Below are 26,032 nucleotides of genomic sequence, written 5' to 3' on the forward strand. Positions count from 1 at the left end.
AGTAAAAAAAATTCCAATATATATACCGCCATTTTTAAACGCTATAACTTTCATGAAAACCAATTAATTTACACATATTGGTAGGATTTTTTTTAGCAAACATAGCAGAATACATTTTGCCCTAAATTTATGACGAAATTTGATTTTGACATTTTTTTTACTGGATATGTTTAATAGCAAAAGTCAAGAATTTTGTTTTAATTCTCAAAATTGTCTTTTTCAGTTTATAGCACAATAAATAAACCAACAGGCAATCAAACCGAAAGAAAAAAGGCGATAAATTTAATTTGGGTGCAACGTTGCATGACCACACAATTGTCAGTTAAAGTATCACAAAAATGGCCTGGTCAGGAAAGAGAGGTAAATCCTCTGGAGGTCAAGTGGTTAATAATTATTTTAATATTCGAATATTTAGAAATATTTAAATGTGATCTGTTGATTTTAATTAATTTCTTTAGGTATGAAACATTTTGGGTATGAAGCATCATGATGGTTTCAATCTCCGGGGGAAGGTTTTGTACAGAATGTCGTTAGAGGTTTATTTCGTGTGTAAGCTGTTTGGTTGATACAAGTCCTCCGAGACAGTAGGGGGAGCTGGTGAGCCATAGCAGAGTATGAGGAAGGTTTCCTTGTCTTGGTCCGTTGTGTAGTGAGGGCGGAAGCAGCGCTGGCTGCAGATGTGTAGCTTAGAATGGTGAGTGTTATGTGTGTGCTGTCATTACACAGCCTCCCCCGGCAGGACCTGCACTGTGTTTGCCTGCCCATAGATTACACGAAGCTGTTATCTGTATAATAAGGAGCGGGATTTCTTGTGCTAACACTGAATAGCAGCCTCTTGGAACAGCCAACTAGAGAAGTATATGGCTGTATACATGTAGAGAAGTGCTGATAATAAAACAATGGCCAGGGTTAGTACACTAAACCTCTATTGTTCTAGGAAAGAGCAAGGATGGAATCAGCAGATTGGCTGTAAAGCAAACGTTTACATTTTCTACACACATAAAAATCTGCATATTTGGCTGTAAAATTACTTAAACCCCCCAGACCGTGATATATTTTCTGAAAGCAGAAGCCCTGTAGAATAAAAAAAAGATGAGAGTTGCACATTTGTATGTCACGTGATATCTGCGCAACTGTTTTTGTTAACCACTTGCCCTCCTGAGGATTTACCCCCCCCCCTTCCTTACCAGGCCATTTTTTCGTTGCGTTACATTAACTGACAATTGTGCGGTCATGCAATGCTGCACCCAAATGAAATTTACATCCTTTTTTCTCCCCCACAAATTGAGCTTTCTTTCGGTGGTATTTGATCGCCTGTGCGTTTTTTATTTTTTGCGCTATAATAAAAAAATAAAACCTACAATTTTGAGAAAAAAAACAATATTTTTGACTTTTGCTATTAAACATGTCCAATAAAAATGTTAAAAAATCAAATTTCTTAATAAATTTACACCAAAAAGTATTCTGCAACATGTCTTTGCTAAAAAAAAAAATCCCAATACGTGTAAATTAATTGGTTTACGTGAAAGTTATAGCGTTTAGAAATGGCGGTATATATACTGGGATTGGTAAAACATTTTTACTAGTAATGGCGGTGATCAGCGACTTATAGCGGGACTGCGGTGGGCATTCTGACACTGGGGGGAGCTGTATATAAACTATTATTCCTGCGCCAACAGATTCCCACAGGTTCTATACTGCTGCTGTGCACTGTGCAAAAAAACACAAACCACAATAAATAATAAACCAGCGCAAACATAGACCTCTACACACCATCAATACATAAAGTGCATCATAATAATTAAAATTAATAGTGAAAGTCCACAGAAAACACCCAAAAGGATTTTTTTGTCCTTGATATATATATATCAAGTGAAACAATTAGAAAAAAAATGTTTTTTTTTTTTGTAAAAATTTTTTTTAGTGAAAAAATGATTAATATTAATCAAGTGAAATTCTTCTTTCCCAAAGAATCTTCAAATACACCAAAAGAACTTCCACCTTCCACTGGGGGGAACTGACTTGGTGTCACTGACATCCCCAGTGACACCAATATAGTGATCAGTACTAAAAAATGTACTGACACTGTACTAATGGCACTGGGTAGGAAGTGGGGGCAATCAAAGGGTTAACTGTGTTTAAGGACTGTTTTACTAATGGGCTGTGTCTGTGTGCTTCACTGTAATCACACTGCTCTGGATGGCTGTGCTGTGCACAGCCATCCTGATCTGTGTTTCCGAGCTGACAGGGAGGAGAACTGTTAGTAAACAAAACAGTCCTCCCTGTCGGAGATCTTCGGAAGTCACCGGGCGCCGGCAAGTAATTACCGCCCTCGACCCAGTGATTGACAGTCACGAATGGCGGCGTGGGTAGCTACCCGTAAATGCAAAATCATGTATATATATATGTGTAAATATATCGTAAAGTTGATTCATGGAATATCAGATTGCCTCTCGGGGGATCAGGAAGGAATTTTTTCCCCTGCAGGAGAAAATTGGATCATGCTTTGCTGGGTTTTTTTTTACCTTCCTCTGGATCAACTGTGGTTATAGAATTGTTTTTTTTTTTTTTTTTAATGGTTGAACTGGATGGACTTTTGTCTTTTTTCAGCCAGACTAACTATGTAACTATATACGTGATTTTGCGCACCCGTGCTGCCCTGTAGCAGTATGTCTGCTATAGGGCGGATGAGAAGCAGTTAAGCACTGTTTTTCTGGAAAAAATATAATAAACGCACAATATACTACCTGTTTTTTTTTATAAAAGATGAGGTTGCATCACATAAATAGATACTAAACATGCCAAGTTTTAAAATTGCATGCGCCCTTGATATCACGTAAAAAAAATACAGCACCCAAAAATCTCCATAGGTGACGTTTTAAAAGCTGTTACAGTTAATCAGTTTAGAGTTAAAGGGGAGTTCCACCCAAAAGTGGAAGCTCTGCTTATCTGCCTCCCCCCAATCCGCTGCCACATTTGGCATGTTTTGGAGGGGAGTGGGTACCTGGTTTTCATAGGTACCCTCTCCCACTTCCAGCTCAGTTTGCCGCTGCGAAGTGAGCTGGAAGTTTAGCTCCCCTCCTTCCTCCCGCAGTTCTCTGGGTCCCAGAAGACTGCAGCCCATTCACGCGTGCTTCGCACATGTGCAGTAGGAAACCGGCTGTTAAGCCGCAATGCTTCAAGATGGCGGCACCAGCACCTGATAGCCAATTGAAGAATTGGGTCGGGGTGAGGACAGCACTGGATCCCTGGACAGGTAAGCACCATAATATTAAAAGTCAGTAGCTAGAGTATTTGTAGCTGCTGACTTTTAATTTCTTTTTTTTTGGGGTAGGTTGGTCGCGGAACTCTGCTATAAGGACCAGTTCACACCACAAAAACACACTCTGGATACGTTTTTGCTTACATTTCACACCACACTCTGTTTCAGTGCATTTGTTATGTGTTTTGCTATGTTCCAGTACAGTTCTGTGCGGAAAAAAATGCAGCATGTTTTTCTTTTCTGCACCAGAAACTGACTGCACTGGTGTGAACTACGCCCATTGGAATACATGGAAAACATTGTGCATGTATTTTTGATGCAAAAAAAAATACTGGATTGCATCTGGTGTGAACAAGCCCTCAAGTATTACTAAAGGCAAAACTTTTTTTTTTTTGTTTACCGTTGGATAGCGTGGAGAGAAATTTTATTGCTGTCTGTGTCTCCATTAAGGAGATTCACCCTCTCTGTTTGTCCTGTTTACCATTATCATGAAAGTAATCGAAAATCCCAAATTCTGGGTTGTCCCCAGAAAAGTAATAGAGGGGAAATCTCCTGATGGGGACACTGGGGGACCCAAAGAAATTTCCCTAATTTGCAGGGAATTCCTCTCACTTCCTGTGTGGCTATGAGACAGGAAGTGAAGGAAAATCTCTGCAATGGGACACAGATACCGAGAAAAAAAAATCTGAGAGGGGCTCTAACCATCCCTTACTTTATCCAATATGAAAAAGTTTTTCCCATAGTTCTACTTTAAGCAGGAGCTCATGTGCTAGAATTATTGCTCTCACTGTGACGTCATGTGACACGTGGTGCAACCACAGTTTACATATGTGTGTGCACCCTGGGCAAATTTTTTTTTGTATACATTTTACTATAATTTAAAAAAAATATTATTTTATTATTTTTTACTTGATTGCTATCATAAGGGATTAATAAACACCAATGTGATAGCATTGGGCAGATACTCTTTTTGGAGACATTGGCTGTCTAATAAACTGCAATGTCTTTTCTGTCCATCTAACTGAGCACAGATCAGCTCAGTTAGACGTGTCCCCTGGCTGTACCAGCCAGGAAATGGTGAATCTGAAACCAGAAGTGACATTGCTTCCGGTTTCTTTGTTTACATATGAGCTGGAGGCATGGATATGCATCACTCTCACAATGCCAGTGGTTGTGGTCCCGGTAAGAGCAGAAGAACCTGAGGGGGAGGCTGGGGGGGTTCACTGCAGAGCCCGCTTTATGAAAATGATCAGTGGCTATAGAGCCACCACATCATTTTCAGTGTAAAGCTGGGAGCCAGCTGAACAAACAAGCTGATGGCTTGTGTTTAACAGTTCACTCTTTGGACATATGTAGTAATCCCAAAGAGCTGAACTAGTTAAGGCGGCACTAAAGGCAAAACATTTTTTTTTTAATTTTGGATAGGGCAGGGCTTTTTTTTTTCTTAATTTAAACGTGTGGTTGGGGGGTAAAAAAACATGTAGCTTTGATTTTATCGCCCCCCCCCCTTTCCTAACATCTCCTCAGGGGTGCACACATGTTGAACCTGCAAAGGTTATCCACTCCATCGTGCTTGGCGGGCAGTACTGCCCTCCAAATGTGACCCATTCACTTGAATGCGGCTGCACCACAAACACCTGCAGTGCACAAGGATGCTGCGTGGTGATATGGGTTTTTGAAGGTTAAAACAGGAGGTGGCATGAATACCTCCTCATTGCCTGTCAAATACCCTCTGAAGAAAAATTGACCATGGATTACTTTTCAACAGGGCTTACGCTCGTGTAGTTAAGTCCTAAGGGAGGGATATGACCCCTGTCAGGTTTTTATGCCCTCAGAGTTCCCATTGGGTAGATTTCACTTCCTGTCCCATAGCACCCAACAGGAAGTGAGAGGAAATCCTTCCAAAGTGAGGGAATCCCTAGTTGTCACCAGAACTAGTGTCCTCATTGAAAGATTTCCCCCTCTATTCTTGTTCTGGTGATCACTTAAAATGTGATATTCTTCAACTTTCTTCGATAACAGGACTCAAGTGAATCTCTCTAACGGTGGCACAGACAGTGCAGTTACCTGTGTTTTTCAGCACTGGATTATTACTAGGACATATCCCTTGTTCACATTGCAATGCAGCCGGGAAGTGTGGTGAGCTGCGGTAAAACACAGCCATGTACCATTCTACCACAGCATATTGAAGACGCCGCGTGTCATCGCAGCTCACCATGGTTTACACAGCGTAGACAAGAATGGAGTGTTTTTTTGTCCCTATTCAAATAAACTTAAAAACAATTAAACACAGTTTAGTGATCTGAAACATGCATCATGCTGCTCTCCCACCACAGCGCACCACAAGGAAAATCTGCCCGATGCCTGAGTGCTAAAGTGGGGCAGGTAGTGTAAGATTAAATCCACACAAAAATAATAAATGCACTCTTATTGGTGAAATAAAAACGTGTTTTATTAAAGAATATGTCACCTGAACATTTCATATTCCTGATATGTGCCTGCTGTACCATGTTCTTCTATTTAAAAGTATCCTGTTCTCTTTGTATCACTTCCTTTGTGTGAAATTCCTAGTGTTCCCATCAGTGTGCTCTTCTTCAATGACGCCCCCCCCCTTTCTGCACAGTCATTCACTGGGAAGGTCAGTTTAGTATATAACCAGAAGACATAAGGTTGTTTTTCAGACCACAGATCTCATAGAACCTCTGTATCTTGTCAAGCTTCAATCCCTTGGGTGAGACTCCAAATTTTAACACATTCTATAATTGAGCAGAGGTGGATGAAGACAATAGGACATTCATTAGATATATTATTTTAAAACCCTACAGCCTCAATGAGTTAACTAGAGGTTGTAATACATGTTGTTTCTGTAGACTATTTTAAAATATATGTGAACCCTCAGCTTGTAAAACAACCCATTCAGTTTAAAATAGAAATGAAAGGCAAATCATTTGTGTATAGATATAAAAAACATTATAAATACCTTTTGTTCCTTTTTTATAAGTGATCACATACCCTCTGTTCTAAGCTGCATAAGGAGCTCAGAGAGGTGAGGGAGGAGAAACAGAAGCAAACAGATCTTCCCAGTGAATGTATGTGAAGTGGGGAAGTGTCAGCAGAAGCCTGATCATTGGAGGAGAGCGGGCTGAATTGTCAGCACAGCTAGAGAACTGACCACGCTGTGCACTCCTTCCTAGTGTGGTCACTTTTTAATAAGAGATGAGGGGGGCTGGCAGGAACACCAGGGATTCTAAACACCTAAAGGAGGAAAGTGATGCAAAGAGATCAGGACACTTTTTCATACAAATACATGGTACAGCAGTCATACAGTGGGGCAAAAATGTATTTAGTCAGCCATCAATTGTGCAAGTTATCCCACTTAAGAAGATGAGAGAGGCCTGTAATTGGCATCATAGGTAGACCTCAACTATGAGAGACAAAATGAGAAAAAAAATCCAGACAATCACATTGGCTGACTTGAAAAGAATTTATTTGCAAATTATGGTGGAAAATAAGTATTTGGTCAATATCAAAAGTTCATCTCAATACTTTGTTATATATCCTTTGTTGGCAATGACAGAGGTCAAACGTTTCCTATAAGTTTTCACAAGGTTGGCACACACTGTTGCTGGTATGTTGGCCCATTCCTCCATGCAGATCTCCTCTAGAGCAGTGATGTTTTGGGGCTGTCGCTGGGCAACACAGACTTTCAACTCCCTCCAAAGGTTTTCTATGGGGTTGAGATCTGGAGACTGGCTAGGCCACTCCAGTACCTTGAAATGCTTCTTACGAAGCCACTCCTTCGTTGCCCAGGCGGTTTGTTTGGGATCATTGTCATGTTGGAAGACCCAGCCACGTTTCATCTTCAATGCCCTTGCTGATGGAAGGAGGTTTGCACTCAAAATCTCACGATACATGGCCCCATTCATTCTGTCCTGTACATGGATCAGTCGTCCTGGTCCCTTTGCGGAGAAACAGCCCCAAAGCATGATGTTGCCACCCCCATGCTTCACAGTAGGTATGGTGTTCTTTGGATGCAACTCAGCATTCTCTCTCCTCCAAACATGACGAGTTGTGTTTCTACCAAACAGTTCTATTTTGGTTTCATCTGACCATATGACATTCTCCCAGTCCTCTTCTGGATCATCCAAATGCTCTCTAGCAAACTACAGACGGGCCCGGACATGTACTGGCTTAAGCAGGGGGACACGTCTGGCATTCCAGGATCTGAGTCCCTGGCGGCGTAGTGTGTTACTGATGGTAGCCTTTGTTAAGTTGGTCCCAGCTCTCTGCAGGTCATTCACTAGGTCCCCCTTGTGGTCCTGGGATTTTTGCTCACCGTTCTTGTGAGCATTTTGACCCCACGTGGTGAGATCTTGCGTGGAGCCCCAGATCGAGGGAGATTATCAGTGGTTTTGTATGTCTTCCATTTTCTAATTATTGCTCCCACAGTTGATTTGTTCACACCAAGCTGCTTGCCTATTGTAGATTCAGTCTTCCCAGCCTGGTGCAGGTCTACAATTTTGTTTCTGGTGTCCTTCGACAGCTCTTTGGTCTTCACCATAGTGGAGTTTGGAGTGTGACTGTTTGAGGTTGTGGACAGGTGTCTTTTATACTGATCACAAGTTCAAACAGGTGCCATTGATACAGGGAATGAGTGCAGGACAGAGGAGCCTCTTAAAGAAGAAGGTAATCTTGCTTGTTTGTAGGTGACCAAATACTTATTTTCCGCCATAATTTGCAAATAAATTCTTTCCAAATCAGCCAATGTGATTGTCTGGATTTTTTTTCTCATTTTGTCTCTCATAGTTGAAGTCTACCTATGATGCCAATTACAGGCCTCTCTCATCTTTTTAAGTGGGAGAACTTGCACAATTGGTGGCTGGCTAAATACTTTTTTGCCCCACTGTATATCAGTAATATGAAATGTTGGGTTTACATATTCTTTAATTTATTGTTGATTTCGTTGTACAGTTCTTTCCCAAATTGCTGTATTTGTGAGCGACAGCCCAGTATTATTACAATGTATCCTTGTTTATCTCATTGCTGTGTGTGCCAGCCTTGTACTGTATGTTCAATTAAGCCATCCGATCAAAAGTCAGCCGGTTCAGTAGTGAACAAAAGAAAATGACTTGTGTATGACAAGCCTTAGGCTACTCATGGAGTTTAGAACAGTTGTGCTCATGTTGAAAAGCATAGAGGGCCTCAGGAGCAGCCCTTGATGTTTCAGGGAACCGCACAGTGGCTTCACATTTTTGTTGGTACAGCGTGATTCTCCTTTGCTCTCGGTCTGCTAGATGGTAAAACGCCAAAAGTCCTCACTTCTCTGACTACACACAAAGTATAACAGCTTCTTTCTACACAAAATCAACTGGGTGTCTCTTCACACAACGGACAAGCCAAGCCTTATTTGGCAAAAATTGTTAGGCAGGGGCTCAGCATCATACACTGATTGCATTCCTGAGGGAGGGGGAATGAGGGGATACATAAAGACTTCTTAATACAGGGAGAGCTGTGCCTGGCTCTTGTATGCACGACTGTGACATGCAGCACTGTAGTTTTCTGTAAAATGCAATGCACTATGGCAACCTGGATACATTCTGGATACAGTTGATGTATGGAACGCCCCCCAGAAATGTCATTTCCTGCTTGTGTGATTAGCTTACTGAAGTCTGCACTATAGTACAAGTCAGTTTTTGGGCATCCCCTGCAACAAAAATGTCATTATGTTTGCTAAAAGGTTGCAGATCCTGCTACTTTTCTTATTAGAAACCTGCAAGTTCAGCAGCTAATTGATAATTATAAAGTCATTCACTTTGCACATGGGCAAAGACAAACAACTACAGTGAAGGAAATAAGTGTTTGATCCCCTGCTGATTTTGAATGTTTGCCCACTCACAAAGAAATTATCAGTCTAAAATGGTAGGTGTATTGTAACACTGAGAGACAGAATAGCAACAAAAAATTCAAAAGAAATGCATGTCTAACAAATTATTCACTGATTTGCATGTTCATGAGGGAAATAAGTATTTGATCCCCTTCACAAAACATGACTTAGTACTTGATGGCAAATTCCTTGTTGGCAAACACAGAGGTCAGACATTTCCTGTAGTTGGCCACCAGGTTTGCACACATCTCAGGAGGGATTTTGGCCCACTCCTCTTGGCAGATCCTCTCCAAGTCATTAAGGTTTGGTTGCTGACGTTTGGCAACTCAAACTTTGAGCTCCCTGCACAGATTTTCAATCAGATTAAGGTCTGGAGACTGGATAGGCCACTCCAGGACCTTAATGTGCTTATTCTTGAGCCACTCATTTGTTGCCTTGGCCATGTGTTTTAGGTCATTGTCATGCTGGAACACCCTTCCATGACCCATTTTCAATGCCCTGGCTGAGGGAAGAAGGTTTTCACCCAATATTTGACGTTACATTTCCCCGCCCATCATCCCTTTGATGCGGTGCAGTTGTCCTGTCCCCTTAGCAGAAAAACACCCCCAAAGCAGAATGTTTCCACCACTATGTTTGACAGTTGGGATGGTGTTCTTGAGGTCATAGGCAGCATTCCTCGTCCTCCAAACATGGCGAGTTGAGTTGATGCCAAAAAGCTCAATTTTGGTCTCATCTGACTATAACACTTTCAACCAGTCCTCCTCTGCATCATTCAGATGTTCAGTGGCAAACTTTAGACAAGCCTGGACATGTGCTTTCTTGAGCAGAGGAACCTTGTGGGCACTGCAGGATTTCAATCCCCTGTGTAGTGTGTTACCAATTGTTTTCTTGGTGACTGTGGTCCCAGCTGCCTGGAGATCATTGACAAGATCCTCACGTGTAGTTCTGGGATGATTCCTCACTGTTCTCATGATCATTGACACTCCATGAGGTGAGATCTTGCATGGTGCACCAGACCTACGGAGACTGACAGTTGTTTTGTGTTTCTTCCATTTGCGAATGATTGCACCATCTGTTGTCACCTTCTCACCAAGCTGCTTGGCGATAGTTTTGTAGCCCAGTCCAGGCTTGTGTAGGTCTACAATCTTGTCCCTGACATCCTTGGACAGCTCTTTGGTCTTTGCCATGGTGGAGAGTTTGGAATCTGATTGATTGCTCCTGTGGACAGGTGTCTTTTATACAGGTAACAAAATGAGATTAGCAGCACTCTCTTTAAGAGACTGCTTCTAATCTCAGCTTGTTACCTGTTTGAAAGACACCTGGTAGCAAGAAATCCTGCTGAATGAAAGGGGATCAAATACTTATTTCCCTCATGAACATGCAAATCAGTGCATCATTTGTTAGACATGCATTTCTTTTGAATTTTTTGTTGCTACTCTGTCTCTCAGTGTTACAATACACCTACCATTCGATTTTTCTTTGTGAGTGGGCAAACATTCAAAATCAGCAGGGGATCAAATACTTATTTCCTTCAATGTATCTCTTCAGAAAAACAAAAAGGAAGATAAGAATCTGCAACAAAGTTTGTTAAAAATCCTGGCACTGTACATAGGTCACCCAGGGGGTATATTTTTCCTCAACACAAGTGAAGTTACTCTTTAAGTCTCATTGACATAGTCTAAGAGGGTAAATTAGGGGTTATAATTATTTTCTCCTAGCAGGATTTGGGAATTAGCAGGTGTTTCAAATACAAGGGGTGCATATTGTGCTATTGTCTGATTTGCTTTTCCACAGATTCTCCTGCTAGTCATACATTGGAAGAGCAGCCACAATCACTGTTTCGCTAGCATCTAATAGCCGTCTTATGACCTCCATATGCCTATTTCTTGCCTGTTTGTTCAGGAAATCACATGGCAATTTAGAATTACAACTGCTGTGAAATCAATTTAATCAGCTCTAATACTGTAATACTCTAATAATAGTAGAAATATGCTGTAAACAAATTAAAATACACTTTATAGTTTGCGAGAAATACCCTTAAATTGACACACTTTGCAGATTTACTGACCCAGCTAATGCTTTTACCTGAAAAAAACCCTGCAAATTATGGCAAAACTTGTGCCATTCTGTCAATCGTTTTGTGAAAAGTTGAACTTTAGACTGGCCGTAGGAATGTAATCAAACAATTGAATGAAAGTGTAGCATGATACTTCACTGATCCTGCCTCCTGAGCTCCCCCCTTTATTCCTGATGGTCAGTGAAACCCCCTATGACAATAAAAAAATAGCGAGGTTTGGGAGGCAGGAGGTGATGGGTTCAAGCCCTAACCGTTTCACTAAAAGTTATTATTTGGTCTTAGCCTTTACTCTTTATCGGTCTGTATTTCCAGATCTACTCTTGGGTTTAAAACGAGGTATTACCTGAAAACAACTTCTGCTAATGCATCAAATGCTGTACTTGGATTTATCAGGTTGAGCAATAAATACAGGATTTTGACACTACTGAATTGTAACAAGACAGTAAGAGGGAGATGTACTAAAACTGGTGCACTGAGAATCTGGTGCAGCTGTGCATAGTAGTCAATCGCCTTCTAACTTCAGCTTGTTCTGGCAATAAAACCCGGAAGCTGATTGGTTTCTATGCAGAGCTGCACCAGATCTATATTTTTGTTTGAATTTTAAAAAATGATGCGTGAAAAGGATTATATCTGTAGCACACCAGTAGATGGTGATGCAGGTTTTTCTTTATATTGCTAGTTTAGCTTGGACACCAGTCCTTATTGTGTGATTCATCTTCTCCAAATGATGTGATCTTAAATCTAAATGAGGGTTTTACCGAACATAATATCTAGAAAAAAAAAAAAGAGCAGCTCCAAGTACTCCAGTAAACACAACACAGACAGTGATGATTCATTTGCACAGTAATACAAATAACTGTTCCATATTATTATTTCATGTTTTTCTCTTTTTTGGGTGTTTTATTGTTTTAGGGCAAAACATGTTTTCACCAGTGAAAGTGTCATAAATTCCATACAAATTAATGGAAAAGAACGCATCCAAAAAACAAAATGTCACACACAAAAAAAAAATATTACATTTATATATAATCATATGAACTTTATTATTTTTTTCACTTTTAGCTATGTAGAAGTTCCACAACACCAAATGGGCTCCTAGGGATGATGAAAGTTATTGATCCCATTGCATTAACCTCCAATGCCCTTGAATGAGCCACACAATTTGAGTACATTTTTAGTAAACACAAGCATTGCATATTTTATGATATTTTATTTTACAAAGATTCCTAAAAATATTTGCTCTGTTCTTTTGAAGTCAAAAGTCAAGTTCATCTTAGGGCAACACAGTAGTTGCTAAATGGTTAGCACTTACGCCTGGCAGTACTAGGGTCGTTGGTTTTAATCCCAGCCACGGCACCACGTGCCTGGAGTTTGCATGTTCTCCCTCTTCCTGTGTGGGTTTCCTCCGGGTACTCCGGTTTCCTCCCACACTCCAAAGACATGCTCGTAGGTTAATTGGAGCCGGTCTAAATTGTCCCTAGTATGTGTATGTATGAATGTGAGCTAGGGACCTTAGATTGTACACCTCTTGAGGGTTAGGGACTGATGTGAATGTACAATATATATGTAAAGCGCTGCGTAAATTGATGGCGCTATACAAATACCTGAAATAAATAATTCAGAAGCTGCAATTGTGAGATAAAGAGAGCATATATTGAGTACCATAGACAACTTGCTGAGGTTGTAGAACAGGCTTTAATTGCATCGTATTTGTGGTTCAGTGATTTGCACAGTTCTCTGTGTTTGCTGGAGTGCAAAGGGTCAGGACGCTGCAGTTTGCAATGATAATGTTAGGCATAGGGAAAGGGATCACTTTCACCATTTTCTTTTGTCGGTGATTTGGTGCACAGTGACTGGAAGCTTTCCCTCTGGCTCTGGAAGATCACGCTCTGAATGACACAAATCCACATGGAAAGCCAGAATTACTCACTGTTGAACTAGATATTGGCAAGTGACATGCTGCTTAGTGACTGCACATAGTTGGGATTTTTTTTTTTTTTTTAAGCCAAAACTCCACCATCTTGTGCATGTTAGCTAGTGAATACTGCAACCTTTTATTTCCCTTTTTAATTCTCATTATTACTATTCCATTTCAATCAATATACACTCATTGGGATTTTTTTTTTTACCAAAGACATATAGCAGAATACATTTTGGCCAAAATTTATGAAAAATTTTAATTTATTTTTTTATGGGATATGTTTTACGTATAACAGAATGTAAAAAATATTGTGGGTTTTTTTTCAAAATTTTGGGCTTTTTTTGTTTATATCGCAAAACCTAAAAACCCAGTGGTGATCAAATACCCCAAGAAGAAAGCTCCATTTGTGTGAAAAAATAGATATACATTTTGTTTGGGTACAGCATTACATGACCATGTGATTACCAGTTAATGTAGTGCAGTGCTAAATAGGAAAAAATGGCCTGGTCATGAAGGGGGTAAAACTTTCCGGAGCTCAAGTGGTTAATATTGTACTGTGTATGGTGAGCATTAGATGAGATGTCTGTAAACCCCTACTCTATTGCAGCGATATAACAATCAGTAAGGGTTGATGGCATGCAAATAACATTATTTAACTTATTCTTTGTTGCTTTTTTTTTTTAGACCGACAATGATTTCAATCTCCTTTTAAAAAGGTTTTATGAATTACAAGCTGAACGTGTGGAGACATACCGTCTTTTTGATGAGTGAGTCCCTTAATATTTGTTAAATATATTGATTTTATTGCCTAAGCTGACTGAAATCTGCTTGTCAAACATTCTTCAAAGGACTAATGTTACTTTTTCTTGTCTGAAATTTAATTTATCATATGTTCAGTTAAAGGGTAGTTCTCTTTTCTTATAGGTAATGAAGCTATTGAATAGGTTGCAGTAGACAATATTTGCCATGCTGGAAATTTTATGCTGCTGATATTATACTTTGTGCCCGTTGCTCCATTGCTTTATATTGCAGATTTACTTATAGTGATATTACAGGAGAGTCCAATTTACGTTGCTGTGCAGAAGTCATTGTAGGAATGATTTATGCATTTGTACGAGGGGAATTCAAGTCAAACCAGGACATTTGAGTTTATATAATAAAAGAACAAATTTCATAAAGTGGAAACTGCATTACATACTCCCCTGCTACATTTATACGCTTATTGCAGCGTTTAACTAATGCCTGGAAAACTTCAGCATAGAAAGATTTGCCCATACACCTGAACCATCCTAGGACAGCTTGCTGTCCTTGGATGGCAGAGAAGCAGAGAGAGATTAGTTTATTGTGCAATTTCATGACAGGTTTTGCGTCGATTATCCAGGACCACACGCTGAATGTTCACAGGAATGACTGCTATGGGCTGGGAACCACCACGGCCTGGGATCATCACTGACGGATGTACAGCCATCTTTGAAACGTTTACACCATTCAAATGTCTTCCTGTGGCTAAGCGTCTTATCACCATACTGTGCTTGAAATTTTCTGTAGGGTTTTATGCCTTCGTTTACAAGATACTTCATCAGCGCATGCACTAACACTTTTGTCTGCCATCTTGATTAACTGTCTCTAGACTGGCCTGCGACATGTGCGCTGCCTATCAGTAATAGGACACATTTTCCACTTACTACTGCATGTAGTACCACCATTCTAGCATTCCTTTTATACCTATAAAATTAAAAGTCCCGGTTTGACTTGAACGGCCCCTGTATATATAAAGTTTAGTGTTAAATATATCAAACCTAGCTATCCTTAATAAATATCACCATAATAAAACCAGTGACTAATATTCCATTGATTGTGTAATATAAGCCAGATCATAAAGTGCAATACACAAATGAAATATTAATAATAAAGTACAAAATAGTGCATAATCAATGTTTAAATGATAAATCAAGTGATCAGTCAGTGTAATTGTCTTTCTCCAACTCGATATTCCCATATTCCCACTGTGCAGAATCTACCAAAAGTACTTTTAATGTGAAACTGTTCTAGTAGTGTCCTTAAAACGAATTCTCAACACATTTATCAATAGCAGCAAAATATTAGTGAATCCATTGATGATTCTCACTTTCTCACCAGGATTAGCACTCACCTTCCAATATAGACCCCAACTAAAATATATTAGGTCAACCAAGTTTATAACCCTTTAAGGACTCAAAGGGACATCTGGTCTGTACAACATAAACTTTCATTCTGGTATTTCAGAGACACTCCGTAAGAATAAAGCATGCAAATATGAGAATATTTTAAAACCGTAACACCATAATCTTTTATTAGAGCAACCAGATAAAATCACACTTACAAACACGGTGTGCTATACTCCATGCACATGAGACAGCGCTTAAAATAATCCTCACCTGTAAACTGCTGCAGTCCTAGCCACATAACACTTTTTCCTTATACCAGGTCTTGGCTAATTTGCTTTGAATCTAGGAGCCAGCTAAAAGAGTTAGGAGCCAGTTTTTTTTTTAGCATAGTGTGGGTTGTCAGCACCCGGGGCAAGGAAACTTTTGGACGTCAAGCTTCAGGCAATGTGATTTGCTGCGAGACAATCACAGCAAAACTGCACCACATTTTAGGTGCCATTGAAAATAATGGCACGCAAAACTGTGTTTTGCGATCACAGCGATTCTATGAATGGAGCCGCCCTGGTTCACACATACAGTGGGGCAAAAAAGTATTTAGTCAGCCACTAATTGTGCAAGTTCTCCCACTTAAAAAGATAAGAGAGGCCTGTAATTGGCATCATAGGTAGACCTCAACTATGAGAGACAAAATGAGAAAAAAAATCCAGACAATCACATTGGCTGATTTGGAAAGAATTTCTTTGCAAATTATGGTGGAAAATAAGTATTTGGTCAATATCAAAAGTTCATCTCAATACTTTGTTATATATCCTTTGTTGGCAATTACAGGTCAAACATTTCCTGTAAGTCTTCACAAGGTTGGCACACACTGTTGCTGGTATGTTGGCCCATTCCTCCATGCAGATCTCCTCTAGAGCAGTGATGTTTTGGGGCTGTCGCTGGGCAACACGGACTTTCAACTCCCTCCAAAGGTTTTCTATGGGGTTGAGATCTGGAGACTGGCTAGGCAACTCCAGGACCTTGAAATGCTTCTTACGAAGCCACTCCTTCGTTGCCCGAGCGGTATGTTTGGGATCATTGTCATGACGGAAGACCCAGCCACGTTTCATCTTCAATGCCCTTGCTGATGGAAGGAGGTTTGCACTCAAAATCTCACGATACATGGCCCCATTCATTCTGTCCTGTACATGGATCAGTCGTCCTGGTCCCTTTGCGGAGAAACAGCCCCAAAGCATGATGTTGCCACCCCCATGATTCACAGTAGGTATGGTGTTCTTTGGATGCAACTCAGCATTCTCTCTCCTCCAAACACGACGAGTTGTGTTTCTACCAAACAGTTCTATTTTGGTTTCATCTGACCATATGACATTCTCCCAATCCTCTTCTGGATCATCCAAATGCTCTCTAGCAAACTTCAGACGGGCCCGGACATGTACTGGCTTAAGCAGGGGGACACGTCTGGCACTGCAGGATCTGAGTCTCTGGCGGCGTAGTGTGTTACTGATGGTAGCCTTTGTTACGTTGGTCCCAACTCTCTGCAGGTCTTTCACTAGGTCCTCCTGTGTGGTCCTGGGACTTTTGCTCACTGTTCTTGTGATCATTTTGACCCCACGGGGTGAGATCTTGCGTGGAGCCCCAGATCGAGGGAGATTATCAGTGGTCTTGTATGTCTTCCATTTTCTAATTATTGCTCCCACAGTTGATTTGTTCACACCAAGCTGCTTGCCTATTGCAGATTCAGTCTTCCCAGCCTGGTGCAGGTCTACAATTTTGTTTCTAGTGTCTTTCGACAGCTCTTTGGTCTTCACCATAGTGTAGTTTGGAGTGTGACTGTTTGAGGTTGTGGACAGGAGTCTTTTATACTGATAACAAGTTCAAACAGGTGCTATTGATACAGGTAATGAGTGCAGGACAGATGAGCCTCTTAAAGAAGAAGGTAAAGGTCTGTGAGAGCCAGAAATCTTGCTTGTTTGTAGGTGACCAAATACTTATTTTCCACCATAATTTGCAAATAAATTCTTTCCAAATCAGCCAATGTGATTGTCTGAATTTTTTTTCTCATTTTGTCTCTCATAGTTGAGGTCTACCTATGATGCCAATTACAGGCCTCTCTCATCTTTTTAAGTGGGAGAACTTGCACAATTGGTGGCTGACTAAATACTTTTTTGCCCCACTGTATGTGATTCTAGATGTGTTATCAAACTCAGGTTCACATGACAGGCTAGATATTATGTGTTCCTATTGAGGTAGTTCACACAGATGTAATTGACATGCGGTGTGTTTTGAGTGCCCTTACAAAGAGTAATATAGTGATGTGTTACAGATTTGCACATGATAGAGCAGAGTGGCATGTGGAGATAAGTGTTCACATAGTATTGCTATTGACAAGAGTTTTCGTATCGAAGTCTATGGGAAGCAATTTTGCATTGAAGGCTGTGGAAGGTATTTTCGCATTGAAGGCTGTGGGAGGAGTTTTTGCATTGAAGCCTGTGGGAGGCGTTTTTGCATTGAAGTCTATGGGAGGGCTTTTTGCATTGCAGTCTATGGGAGGCATTTTTGCACTGCAGGCTATGGGAGGCGTTTTTTAATTGCAGTCAATGGGAGGCAGTGTGTGAACCCAGTTTCTAATCGGCCTGTTGACCTGGCACCTGGGATTTGTTGAGCCCTGCCCTATTCAGCCAGTCCTAGCCAGTGCGTCCCTTCCAGGTTCCAGTTTTGTCAGTCTCCACATATGTATTACATCATCAAGACTTCATCAGAGACATAAAGACTGATTACGCACTCACCCATTTGCAATCCACCTGGTTTAAAAGTGGTCCAGGCAACAATCCCACACTAAATATTGAGGCCACCTCTTTTGCTGTTCTTATACCAGTGCTAAATAACAAGAACCATTTGTCTACCTGACACCTATCAAAATATCTACATTTTCTCAGTATAATTAAAGCTATTGTAAATGCTCACTTTTTTTTTATGCAATGTCATACCTGTTGTGCCATGGTTATGCACAGAGCAGCCCCGATTTTCCTTTTCTGTGGGACCCCTGCTTCAGGCTCCTCTCTCCGCGGAGTGCTCCCACTCTTGGTCCCCTCCACCCCCACCGAGTGCCCCCCATAGCAAGCCGTTTGGGGGCACTAATGTGGGCTTGCTACTGAGATGGCTCTGTGTGTCCATTGACACATAGAGCCAGCTTGGCCCTCCCCCTCCCCACTGGCTGTGATTGACAGCAGCAGAAGCCAGTGGCTCCCGCTGCTGCCTCTCTGTCCAATGAGGAGAGAGAGACAGCCAAGAGAGCTGCTGCTCTCATGCACAGTTCTGAATTGAGATCGGGCTCAGGTAAGTATAATGGGGGCTGTGGGAGGGAAGCAGCACACTGAAGGGTTTTTACCTTAATGCAGAGAAAGCATAGGTAAAAAAAACCTTACAATGTCAGTGCCTCCCAGCATCCCACTTAAACACTCACCTGAGGCAGGATCATTCAAGGAATTGTTCAGGGAGCTGTCAGGCATTCCAGGTGGCTCAACAAGAACATCGCCAGACACAGAACAGGTTGCAGGTTCAGACCTGGGTCCTGACCTCCTGTGACCTCGGAATAGGGTCAGGGCTGAGCCATGCTGTGTGTGTGTGTGTGTGTGTGTGTGTGTGTGTGTGTATGTGTATGGATGCACAGAACCAGGCTTGGAAAGGGAGCTCACCACATATCTGCTCACATAGCATGTAGCTTGCTATGAGGGGGAAGATACAGAGGATGAACTGACTGCGCTAGCGGGGGACACCAGAAGAGATTTGGGTTTGCTCTGTGCAGTATCATTGCACAGAGCAGGTACGTCTAACATGTTTGTTATTTTAAAGTGTTACTAAACCCAGGAGCCTGCATTCACTATATCTGGTCTGCCACAGTACACAGAACATGGAAATGCAACTATTTTAGTAAATATAAACTTTTCTCATCAGCAGTTAGAGCAGTCTTGTGACTTCTATCCGTGTCCAGCACAGCACTGGTTAAAGCTTGTAGGATGGGTTTTCATTTTCCCCTGATTGTCCTATGAGGCTTCATAACTCCTGACCCTCTGTCTGAACAGTGCTGATTGGCTCTGTGCTGATCACGTGCACTCTCCCAAGAGAAAAAAAAAAAATCTACAGCAATACACACCAAACTAAGCATGTGCAGCTTGCCCCCAAGGCTCTTTTCTATCAGCAGATGATTTGGGGACAGTAAAAAGAAGAGGAGGATCAGAGAAGACATGATCAGTGAGTATAACAAGCATGCTTTACTGCATATACAGATTGATTTTACTGCTGTGGGTTTAGTAACACTTTAAGAAAAAAAAATACAAGCTTCTGTTAGCCACATGTATGTACAACCAGAGGCAAAGGAATCGTGGTATTTGTAGTTTTACCACAGCTGGAATGTGGAGGTTGCCAACCCTTGCTTTAGAGTGTGAAAAGGCCTATAAATATCTGTACCTCATACTTAGAAAAAATGTGTGTATCTATGCCTTCTTCTGAGAGCACTGTCGAATTTAGGAGAAACTTTTCTCAGTTGCTTAATTACAACCATGAAAGCAAGCATGAGAACAATAAAGTATTTTGTGATTTTTGGTTTTGCCCCCTATATCTGTTTAATGTCTACAGTGTTTGTGCCAACTTTCAATTTCCTGGTGTTATCTATAAAGAAATGTTACCTATTGAAATTTGGTCATGCAGAGATCATTAGCATTGCACTCCTCCTGACATGAGTGAGTCTGGAATAGTGTATACAATTTGATTATAACTTGGATACATTTACATGTGTCTTTCTTTGAAATCAAATACATGTTGTTTCATTTTTTCAGTGTTCAACTCATCTGGTGTTCATCAACAATCTAACATAATGCTTTACTTCTTGTTACGGCTATTTAAACTTCTTTTTTTCCACTTTTGTAAAGAATAACATAACTAAAGAACTCCTGATTTTAATTCCAGTTGCTTACCGCAAGCTTGTTCTTTCTAGTGTACCAATAGCACGCATAGACTGCAAACTGTGTATTTGTGTGTGTGTGTATGTATATATATATATATGTATATATATGTATATGAATATATACAGTTGCAAGAAAAAGTATATGAACCCCTTGGGATTACGTGGAGTTTTGCATGAATTGGGCATAAAATGTGCTCTGAACGTCATCTAAGTCACAACAATAGAAGAACACAGGCTGCTGAACATAATACTACACAAACATTAGATGTTGCCATGGTTTAATTGCACATAACATGTAAACATTCACAGTGCAGGGAGGAAAAATTATGTGAACCTTTGGACTTAATAACTGGTTGACCCTCCTTTGGCAGCAATAACCTAAAGCAAACGTTTCCTGTAGTTGCAGATCAGACCTGCACAATGATCTGGAGTAATTTTGGACCACTCCTCTTCACAAAACTGTTTCAGTGTAGCAATATTCTTGGGATGTCTGGTGTGAATTGCTCTCTTAAGGTCATGCCACAGCATTTCAATCGGGTTGAGGTCAGGACTCTGACTGGGCCACTCCAGAAGGCGTATTCTGTGCTGTTGCAGCCATTGTTTTGTTGAATTACTTGTATGCTTTGGGTCATTGTCCTGTTGCATCACCCATCCTCTGCGGAGCTTCAGTTGGCGGACAGATGGTCGTACGTTTTCAGGCAAAATGTCGATAAACTCTGGAATTCATTTTCCCATCAATGACAACAATCCGTCCAGGCCCTGAGGCAGAAAAGCAGCCCCAAACCATGATGCTCTCTCCGCCATGTTTTACAGTGGGGATGAGGATTTGATGTTGGTGTGCTGTGCCTTTTTTTCTCCACACATAGTGTTGTGTGTTCTTCCCAAACAACTCAATCTTGGTTTCATCTTTCCACAGTATATTTTTCCAGTAGTGCTGTGGAACATCCAGGTGCTCTTTTGCAAACTTCAAACGTGCTGCAATATTCTTTTTGGACAGCAATGGCTTCCTCCGTGGTGTCCTCCCGTGTACTCCATTCTTGTTTAATGTTTTCCTTATTGTAGATGTGTCAACAAAAATGTTAGCATGTGCCAGAGATTTCTGTAGGTCTTTAGCTGACACTCTGGGATTCTTCTTTACCTCATGCAGCATTCTGCGCTGTGCTCTTGCAGTCATTTTTACAGGACCACCGCGCCTAGGGAGAGTAGCAACAGTGCTAAACTTTCTCCATTTGTAGACAGTCTGTCTTACCGTGGACACATGAACATCAAGGCTTTTGGAGATACTTTTGTAACCCTTTCCAGCTTCATGCAAGTCAACAATTCTTGATCGTAGGTCTTCCGAGAGCTCTTTTCTGCGAGGTATGGTTCACATCAGACAGTGCTTCTTTTAACCAGTAAACCCAAAACAGGTGTGTGTTTTTTAAGGGCAGGACAGCTGTCAGCAACACATCCAATATCATCACACTGATTGGAGTCAAGGTTGGCTCACTCCTGGCTCCAATTAGCTCTGGGAGAAGTCATTAAGCTAGGGCCTCACATACTTTTTCCTCCCTGCACTGTGAATGTTTACATGTTATATGCAAATAAACCATGGCAACATCTAATGTTTGTGTAGTATTATGTTCAGCAGACTGTGTTCTTCTATTGTTGTGACTTAGATGACGTTCAGAGCACATTTTATGCCCAATTCATGCAAAACTCCACGTAATCCTAAGGGGTTCACATACTTTTTCTTGCAACTGTATGTGTGTGTGTTTGCTTATATTCATACACACACCTTGTTAGGCACACTCTGTGCTGGCACAAGGTCATTTAGTGCTGAGGGCAAAGATGGTGTTTACTCCACATTGGACAAATGTGAACCTAGCCTAAGAGAGGGAGGAGGTTAAGGGGGTTTGGGAAGTATAGGGGAGGTCTGGGAATGAGTTTCCCTTCCCCCCTCGTACTCACAGATCACACAGCAACACACAGTGCTTGCCTGGAATGTGGACAGCTTTTCCTTCTTATCTTCTCATGTGATATGTCACATGACAAAGTGTTCTCATTCTCAGTGTCAGCTCTCTTCCATCCACAGTAGGCTAAAGGGGAGGAGATAGTAGACGATTCATGGTCAGTGATCAGGCTTGGAGGCAAATGGCTGTAGCAGTAGAGAGGTTTATGAGCAGTCAGCTGGAAATATACAAGCAGATCTCCCCTAGTGGATGATGCGGGCTCACCTGAGGCACAGAGTCTAAGCACTAGCCTGTCTTCACAAGAAGACCCTGATGGTGAAGATGGGTTTCACCTGCATTTCTGGTAGAATAAGAAGAGCCGCAGCCAGAGATTGCAGAGATCTCAGGTTCAGATCCGGATACTGACAAGACTCCTCTTTCAACAGCTATCGGCTCCTGCTCCTTCTGACAGGAGTGATGTTGCAGTCACACCTGTCAGAAGTGGGACAAGCTGCCAGATAGCTCAGCTTGTCCTAATCAAAACAGCACATGGGGCACGTCCCCCTTCTGCCCTTTTCTTTTCCCAGCCCTGGGTACATATACAGTGCCTTAAAAAAGGATTTGCCCCCTTCCTGAATTTTTTATTTTTTTTGTTTATTTGGCGCACATAAATGATTCAGATCATCAAACAAATGTTATTTTTACACAAAGATAACCCTAGTGAATAAAAAATTTAATTTTAAATGATTTAATTTATTATGGAAAAAAAACTGTCCAAGTCTGCCTGGCCCTATGTGAAAAAGTAATTGCCCCCCACCCCCGCAAAATCAGGAATGAACTGCGATTAACCACATTTTTTGGAAAGCTGAGGTAAATTTCACTTACCACACCCAGGCCTGATTACTGCCAGACTTGTTGAATCAAGGAATCACTTAAATAGAAGCTGTCTAACAAAGTGAAGCAACACATTAGGCGCAATCTAAAGCAATTCATGAACAGATGAGAAACAAAGTAATTGGCATGTATCAGTCTGGAAAAGGTTACAAAGCCATTTCTAAGGCTTTGGGACTCCAGCGAACCAGAGTGAGAGTCATTATCCACAAAAGGAGAAAACTTGGAACAGTGCTGAAACTTCCCAGTGAAGTGTTAAACTCAGCTGGCTAGAACTAGCTCCTGAGGAAGACTATTATACACAATTTACAGCATTTACTGTGAAGAAGTGTTGCTGATTGCAGAGATTTAAGAAGTTAGCCTCCAGATGCAAAGCATGCCCCTTGTCCTTTGCAATGATCTTAAGGTGAGCAAGTTTACTATATAAAACATTTATGTAATATAAATGGAGATCATATTTGCCCTAAAATGCCTCATCTCAAAGGAGAATAAGTTCAGTTCAGTCTATCTTTCCTCACGGCTAAGAAGTCTCCATGCTTCTGATCAATTAAATCGCCCTTCTCTGCACTTTCCAGTTCCGCAACATTCTTTTCTGAACTGTTGCCAAAAACTGAACTGCGTATTTCAGATAAGGTATAACTAATGCTTGGCACAGGGGAAAAATTATATCTCTGTCTTTCTTTCTGAAGTCTATACTTCTTTTGATACAAAAGGTATTTAGCTCACTTTATAAAAGCTTGGCTTTGTGTAATGTTGTTAAATCTATGCTCTGAGAGAACACCCAGAGCCTTCTCAATCATTAAAGTGGTAATAAACTCAAAAGTAAACATTTTAATATATTGCAGCTTACCAATTCTTTGAGGTACTGGTTTTCACCTGGTGATCTGACCAGTAAGTCTGTTGTTTTCAAAAGAACAAGCTGTCCAGCAGAATGGATCAGTTACAGGGATGAGATGAACCATATAACACTGACAGCCAGCTTTTATTTATGTAAAACCTGTATCCTAAAAGGAAAAAAACTATATGCTGTAACTGCTTAAGTGTTAGCTGGAGTTTGGCTTCAATTTGTTAGTATAAATAAATCTGCTAACATTCCTCTTTCCTGACAATGCTGCTGTCCATAGGTGTCCCCTGTGCTCCTTCTTCCAGAGTGGAGACACTCTAATGTAGGAGGTGTGTTACCAGTTGGAAATAGAAGGAAAAAAAGCTTAAAAAAGAAAACTAATGCAACCACCACATCAATTGATTAGTAATCTGCAATATATTACATTTTTAGATTTGGGGTAATACTGCTTTAACTCACCATTTTACACCTACTAGAATATACATAAATTGGACAAAAAAATGGAAGCACTACATGCTTTGCAGGTGTGAAAGTGATGAAATGTTTCACCTTAAAAGCAAAAGTGATTTAACACTCTGTTGCTTCCTCTGTGTGATGAGACACTTAGCTAACACCTGGGAAGCCTCATTTTCGTCATTCACTGCATGCGCCTTTAGTAATACGGAGTCATGTCGGAGTTTATTGAGCTTCAAAGAGGGCAAATTGTTGGTGCCCGGCTAGCTGGCGCCTCTGTGACTGAAGTTGCTAATTATTTGTGGCATCACAAGGTACAGTATCAGAGGTTATGACGGCATATACAGTTTCCAGGAAAACATTGTCTGATAAGCATGATCAACATGGTCAACTGACTGGAAAAGACTAAAGGACATTGTGCAGGATTGTGACTCTGTAATAGAAAAACAACTGCTGCAAAAGTGACTGCAGAGCTCAATCTCAGTCCAGTGAAGAAATAAAATATAAAATGAAAGCAATCTCTATGAAGTAAGACATCTCTATTAAGACAGTTCCAAGGTAGATTTTTGGATTATTACACATGGCAAGAGGTTTTCTTTTATTTTTTTTTCTATAACCTGAATAAATCTAGAATAATAGGAGAGTATGTTAGCCTGTCCAGCAATATACCAGCTCACAGTCTATTTCTGGTGATTCTAGGACTCCTTTGCTGTGCCATGCAATTGATTTGGCAAATCAGTAATCTGTTTTGAAGGATAAGTTCACCTTTTAAAAAAAAATAATAAATGCACATCTTTTTGCAGGTAAAGAAATGTGCGCTTATTTTTTTTATTATTGGGAGCCTGTAAAGCATTGCTACCTGCATCAGGAGATCACGGTTGCAATGCAGTGCCCTTGCAGACTTTCAGTGCAAGCTGTCCGCTCGTACCTCATGCGAACAGGCAGTTACAAGACAGGAAAAATCAATGAGCTACCTAGCACTCTAGTAGTTCATTGAGAACTACAAGCCGTCAGCCGCAAAGGCTGACAGTAGTTGTAGATTCCCATTCACAAAACACTGTGATTGAATGATACAGCAAGTGGGTGGAGCTCCTCTTTGCCTTGTTTTTTTTAAAATTGTGACGTTAGGCCAGGGCTTGTAAAAGCCGCTCACCAAATGCGAAGAGAAATTCCTCTGTGGCGAGCAGTGAGCACAGATGAAGCATGGAGCGACTGCACCTGCACTCCAAGCCTCATTGTGAAGCTGCGTTCCGGTTTACAACTTCCGGTTTCCGGCTTCTTCGGCTCCGCTGAGAGGAGACACGCTCTCCACCGCCGTGGGGGACTCGGAGTGAATATGGAGTGAGTACTGTATACGACATGTAACTATAATGGAGTACAGGGGAGCTGGGATATACATTACTCAGTAATGTATATCCCAGCTCCCCTGTACTCCATTATAGTGATATGAATTGTATACAGTAATGTATATCCCAGATCCCCTGTACTCCATTATAGTGATATGACATGTATACAGTAATGTATATCCCAGCTCCCCTGTACTCCATTATAGTGATATGACATGTATACAGTAATGTATATCCCAGCTCCCCTGTACTCCATTATAGTGATGACATGTATACAGTAATGTATATCCCAGCTCCCCTGTACTCCATTATA

At 41.0% G+C, this 26,032-nt stretch overlaps 1 protein-coding gene across 2 annotated transcripts in view; it reads left to right on the forward strand.

The window, feature by feature from the left end:
• Nucleotides 1-601: 601 nt before the first annotated feature.
• REX1BD (required for excision 1-B domain containing) overlaps nucleotides 602-26,032 on the forward strand; it is a 52,480-nt gene continuing 27,049 nt past the window's right edge. Inside the window, exons 1-2 of one of the 2 annotated variants that reach the window (XM_089687915.1) lie at nucleotides 602-694; nucleotides 13,829-13,911. In XM_089687915.1, coding sequence (XP_089544041.1) covers nucleotides 692-694; nucleotides 13,829-13,911 — 86 coding nt within the window. In that variant the 5' untranslated portion in view covers nucleotides 602-691. Of the gene's footprint in view, nucleotides 695-13,828; nucleotides 13,912-26,032 lie in introns of those variants that run through there. The other variant, XM_089687916.1, reaches the window with a different exon arrangement.

Source organism: Staurois parvus, unplaced genomic scaffold, assembly GCF_062004578.1.
Source record: "Staurois parvus isolate SC_StPar_1 unplaced genomic scaffold, SC_StPar_1.0 ptg000439l, whole genome shotgun sequence".
Taxonomy (NCBI): Eukaryota; Metazoa; Chordata; class Amphibia; order Anura; family Ranidae; genus Staurois; species Staurois parvus.